Source organism: Aulonocara stuartgranti, assembly GCF_965226115.1.
Source record: "Aulonocara stuartgranti genome assembly, chromosome: 16".
In the NCBI taxonomy this organism is placed as follows: domain Eukaryota; kingdom Metazoa; phylum Chordata; class Actinopteri; order Cichliformes; family Cichlidae; genus Aulonocara; species Aulonocara stuartgranti.
The window spans coordinates 5,375,208-5,381,207 of record NC_138952.1 but is presented as its reverse complement, the minus strand read 5'-3'; the positions used below and the strand labels follow the sequence as shown (position 1 = coordinate 5,381,207).

At 41.2% G+C, this 6,000-nt stretch overlaps 1 protein-coding gene across 2 annotated transcripts; it reads right to left on the bottom strand.

The window, feature by feature from the left end:
- Positions 1–447: 447 nt before the first annotated feature.
- On the bottom strand, positions 448–5,665 carry lrrc3 (leucine rich repeat containing 3). Of its 2 annotated transcripts, none has more exons than XM_082507697.1 (2): positions 5,278–5,665; positions 448–4,130 (listed from the first exon to the last, which is right to left on the bottom strand). In XM_082507697.1, exon 2 carries the CDS (start codon positions 3,771–3,773, stop codon positions 2,973–2,975), a length of 801 nt encoding a protein of 266 aa, XP_082363823.1. In that variant the 5' UTR covers positions 3,774–4,130; positions 5,278–5,665; the 3' UTR covers positions 448–2,972. The 2 variants fall into 2 exon arrangements, with proteins under 2 accessions (XP_082363823.1, XP_082363824.1); XM_082507698.1 differs by lacking the exon at positions 5,278–5,665 and adding an exon at positions 4,482–4,683.
- Between the last annotated feature and the right edge of the window lie 335 nt (positions 5,666–6,000).

The window sequence follows — 6,000 nt, the reverse complement described above, 5'->3', positions numbered from 1 at the left end:
AATGCAGTGCTGCATTCCTCTTTACAATCATTCTAACCTAGTAACTGTCAGCAACCTCTCACCAGATTGATTTTTCCTAGTAGCCAGTGGTTGCCAGGGGGTCACCACCCAGTTTCAAGGCCTGTATGACTGAGGCGTAAGGTAACTGATAATATGTGATGCTTGACAGTAACAAACTGCAACACTCAACACACATATTCATACAAACCTTGAAGTTAGACAGTAAAATTGCGATTCAAAGCTGTATTCATTTATTTGTATATTAAAGTTACTTTGTGATGGCTTTTTTCTTTTACCTGCACTGATTAATTGCCTGACCTAAGACATCCTTAAATACTTAGCTCAACTTAGTTTCTGTATGTTGCGCACATATATTATAGCACGCCTGTGTAACATTTGAATATTGAACTGGAAGTGATGCATATTTTTTAGCAAGAAAAAGCCTCACTGTGTATTTTTAAACTGTATATGGTTGAAGTGACAATAAAGTTGAACTTGAACTTGAACTTGAACTTCTGCCTCTTTACCGTGAGGCTGTGAAGCCAGCAGATAAAAGCAAAACTCATGAGACTCTCAATAAAAGATTGATAAAAGCAACACAAGAGGATGACAAACTGACAGAAAAGGAATTTAGTTTTCAGTGAATTCTCTGATGTCCCCGATCCATGATAAACTTATCCTTCAGACTTAATTTAATAATGGAAATAAGGCATCACCTTATCATTCACACAACTGGACATGTTGTACTCATTAGCTGTAGCCGCTGTGTCTAAACCCAATCATCAGTTATTTAGTTTTAGATGCATTTAAGTGACAGAAGTTCCCATGGCATGATTCTTAAGGGACAAGGCAGCAAAGCATTGCTATCAGAATATTTGACCAAATATCTGCCCCATGATCCATCACTGATCTTGATTGCACAAAAGGACACATTCTTGTAAAGAATCACAAACTGAAGATATTAAATGGGTCTCTGTAAGTTACACCTTTATCTGCATAGTTTCCTGAAGACAATGACATAGTATTTTCAGATGAGAATAATTCCAGATTAAGGATTCAGTTCCACTTTACTGTTCTTATAAAACCCTTTGGAGCAAAACACTAAGTTAGGAAAGGTCATTTTGCATCAGCATTACAGTTCATGTCAGTTAATGAAAGAACTGAATTTATTAATCCACATTAATGTACACAAATCTTTAATTATTTTGTGTGTAAATGTGCAAAAAAGGCTGGCAGCAGTTTGTAAAATGAATCTGCAGGTAAATTATGAAGACTATGTAAATGAACAGGAACTGAATTATGTCCATTTTGAATGGGTGAAGAACTAGAGTTCTGGGTATATTTGTTATTATTTTTGAATTTAATTCACTGGCTGAAAAAGATCAACGTTTGGGATAAAATCATGGGTCGTAAATAGAAGATGGACGTGGCTGCTGTGACATCGGTGGACTACAATTTTGAAACCATGGGTTTGACATCTGGGGTGTTATAGCAATAGAGATTAGCTTATCAATAAGAAATTTTCTATGTGTTGCTTTAGTGATCAGTCTGATTACAGCATAGTCTGGGAAATTTAAGAGGTGCACAAATGAAACATACTTCCAATTAAGATCCACTGAAAATTTGTATCCATGTACACTGCAAAATAAATTGCATTATGTCGCATCATGGACTGCTGAGACCAGGCAGCTAAAATACAAACAGATGCAACATAGAGTGTGCGTAAAGATCTTTTTGCATTTTCTGTATGTTGCCTATAATATAAAAAGATAAGTGTTTGTTATCAACCTGTGAAAATCCAAAAGTCATTGGGATCGGAGAAACTAGGTTCATATTTTGAGATGTATGATGCGCTGTAGTGTGCTAATTTTGTTTTTATTTCACTTCCTTACATAATAAAGAACTTGGATCAGAGCCTTTCACCTTCTTTGACATTAAACCTAGACCAGAAAGGATTAAGTCTTCTACAGAAAAAACATATCAGAGCTGTAAGTGCATGGCAGGCTTTCCTAGTCTTTAACATGACATGATGCTTCATGAAGTAAAAAAATTATTATTTCCTGGGCCAACAGTTTGATGTGTAAAGGTTTTTTGAAGGCAGGGCCGGTGTTCTGGGAATCCATCCTACCTGACAAACCATCCTACCTGTTGTTTCTGTGCATGCGCACAACACGAAATTAAGTGCCAAACCATGCTACCTTTGTGAATGTGACCTACAAGCATACTTTAACGGGTAAAATGAAGTGGCAAACCGTCCTGGCTTTATGAATATGAGCTACAAGCATACTCTGATGGGCAAAGTTAAGTGGCAAACTGTCATACCTACTTACATTTGTGCTGGAATTACTCTGTGAGAGTAGAAATGTGCATAAACTACTTATGGACGTTTTGCCAAATTAGTATGGTTTGTCAGAACACCGTTATGCGTGTGCAATACAAACTGAATTTTAACATCTCGATCGTGTTCATATATTAGCAGGAGTCTCACAAAATAGCCTTCACCTTGACAGAGTGACACAAAGAACATAAATCAGTCGATACAAAGTAACTGGGAGACACTGTAGCCCTCCTCATTCGTCTCAGTCCAAATTCAATCACATGGAGGATCGACACCAGGGAACGATCATTCATCTCTCCACTCTGGATCTATTACTCCTTGTGTATTTGTGACTTTCAGCAGCATTTTGCTCACTTTGTGCTCTCATTGCTGCCTTGTTTGGTTGGGGGCTTTAACAATTTACGTATATTACATAAAACCAAAGCAAATGTTTGGGAATAATGTAAAATACATCATTTATGGGCAGCTCGGTATTTTCTATTATAGACACCCAATGATTATGATGTGCTTGAAAACATAAATGATGATGTGTTGCAACAGCTTTTTAGTCATTCTGAACATAACCAAACATTTACTCACACACACACACACACACACACACACACACACTACACCTCCTGAGTCACCAGGCCTGTTAGAGAACCGTGCTGATGGTGTCAAAGTCCTTGCTGATCTGTGAGCTGCTTGGCAGTGACTTGAGGTACTCCAGGTGCCTCCTGGCATCCTCCTGATTGTGCCTCACGTAATAGATGACGTACGCGATCACCATCGTGAACCACCCGAACATGGTCACAAACATGGCTACATCAGTTGTCTTGTGGTGAAAGTTGCAGAAGTTGATCCCTGAGTCCAGCACCTGGATTAGTGGTTTGCCGGCATATTCCTCCTTCACGGCCGTGTGGCACATCACCTCGTTCACCGTCTCCGGGTCCAGCTGCAGCTCCCTCAGCACCTCCTGCAGCGTGCACTCACAGTGCCACGGGTTGTTCGAGAGGCTGATTTTTGCTCGTAGGCGGGCAAATGCCTCTTTGGGGACACTTTTGATGCGATTGTTTGATAAATCCAGTACAAGGAGGCTGTCAAAAACACCCTGAAATGCTCCAGCGTCCACAGTCTTTATTTCATTGTTAGACAGATCCAGCTCCTGAAGGTAGTGTAGTTCCTTGAAGGCATGATGGGGGATGTGGGTGATGTGGTTGGACGCCAAAAGCAGGATAACAGTATCTCTTGGAAGATCCGCAGGGATCTTCTCCAGGTTACGAGACATACACTGGACCACGGTTAAGCCATTCTTCTCCACGCAGTGACAGCTTGTGGGACAAGCTACCACTGGTACACTTGTGAAAAATATTCCAAACAGCAAGCCCCATAAGAGGGCAAAGCCGCTGAAGATCAGGGATTTCCTGTGCATATCAGGCCCTGCTAAGTCCTGCATATTCAGCAGTGACCTCCTGCAAGTTCTGTCAGGCAAAAGCAAACATAGTATCACCTGTTTCTCAGCATTTAATGAGGATAATCACAGCTTCATTAGCGCTTAAAAAATACCAAAATGATCAGTTTATTCACAGAAGCATCTGGGCTTATCTCCAGATAATCCTTTAAAATTGATTTGAAAGAGTTTTATATAACCTTTTGAAATATATTTCGAAGGTGCTCATCCAAAAATTGAGCTGTTTGCTGAACATATTCCAGCAGAGACCTGTATTTTCAGGTTTTATTGTGAGGATGTTAAAAGCTTCAGAGAGCTAGGAGCCAACCAAGCAACGCTGGAATCCTCTCACCATGTTGTGCACTGAAAAAAGCAAAGAAATAACAAGTTATTCTTCATAATAATAAAAAAGAATTACTACTATGTAAAAGGAGCAGTTACGTGTGCACAGAGTTTATACACAAAGAACTAACAGAGCCAGTAATTCCTGCTAAATAAGTTCTTTTCTGAGTGCACAGCCAGCTGCCTTTGTCTTGCCAAAATGAGCGGAGAAAATGATATGCCCACAATGTTTGCTAAAGGTGTGATGCAATTATTAGCAGAAAAAAAAATCCATTTCACTTCAGCAAATCTCATAAATCTGAGAGCACCGTGCAGATCGATCTTAATTACATTACATTTGATATCTAAGCAAAGAAAAGCAAACAATATTACCAAAAAACCCAGGAAAAGCATTTTTTCTGCAGAACTCTTGCATCTCAAGGACTGCTGCCACTCATTCACAGCCTCACGGTAGATATAGCTGTGCGCTCTAAAATTGCTCCCATCTGTCCTGCAGGACGATCATCACTTTAGGACTGCGCACCCTCTGGTGGGCTGAACTGAGCACACAATGAGCCCCCCTCGCTGTGTTCGAGGTCATCCGCCCCATGGAGCTGCGGTGTCTTCTTCTCATTTGTCATTTTTTGTGCACCCATCACTTTGGCAGGCGCCTCATAGCTTAAGGCCACACACACCATTTCTTAAAAAGACAAAAAAAGGGCCCCTCATATCCTCATCAGCCTGCGCTCAGCAGGAGGTGTGGACAAGATGAGGCGTCTTGTCCACCTAAAGCATTCTGCAGCTGTGTTATGACACCCCTGCATTTGTAAGTAAAATAGTACACCATAGGATTTACACACTGTGCTGTGGTTTTCAATGTATTTTTGCAGGAATGTAATAAAATTATGTAAAAGTATTAAGGTTTATAACAAGGCGTTTCAGCCTGGCACAAGAATAAAGGAATTTAACATTTATGTATCTTTAATAGCTGAGGATATTATTAGGTGCCTACAGCGGCAAGAAAACACAGAAGAGAGATTTAAATTTATTATGGGAAGGCAGCACGAGAGCGTTTGGTAATATTGCGGATTTTAATCATGATGTGGTTCTGTGGGCAGCAGAAAAGCAAAGACATACAGGCTAATAAGTCCTTTTTTATAGCAGGTTTACTACTTATAAAGGTACTTACCTGGAAATTGGTTTTTACCCACTTTTTTCCACCCAGCCTCGGCAGAAAGGCAACCCAACAAAACACTCGCGTACGGGTCTTTAGATAGAAAGAAGGTCTTTGAAAACAAACAGAAAAAGCCCATTATTTTTAAAAAGTGCTACTTCAGTGTGTCCGTATATGAAGGGGCTGGAAACGCGAGAAAGTTCCTCAGCGGTGCGCGTGGAACCAAATCTCGAGCCGAATCCAGATGCGGCTGATGTTGGTTCTTCTAATTAAACTCAACGCGACGGCCGCACTTGTTGACTATCACTGCGAAGAAGGAGGAGGTGGTGTCCCAGCGAGGGTCTCGAGGAGCCACACCGCTCCGACTCGTCACGCGCCTCTCCCTCTCTCGCTCTGAATCTCAGTGATCAGCGCGCGCCTGGCGCCAGAAGGAGGATTGGACTGCTGTTCTGTTGGCAGCTCCCCTCGCTCGCTCCCCAGCTCCCCCACCTCCTCCTTGTCTCCCTGCCCGCCTGCACCTCCCCTCAGCTATGCCTCCCCCGTCTCCCCTTTAAGCAAATTAGCCAAAAAAGAAACAGGAACCAGTCCGTCTGAAAATGGCACCAATAGTAACCGTTCTTTGGCGATGCACTATCTGCGGTAACTTAAGCCATCACAATCACTTTAATCATGCTTGTCTTGTTGAAGTCCGTGATTTTTTTTCTTAAAGTCATAATTAGTCAAAGACATAAAATTGAT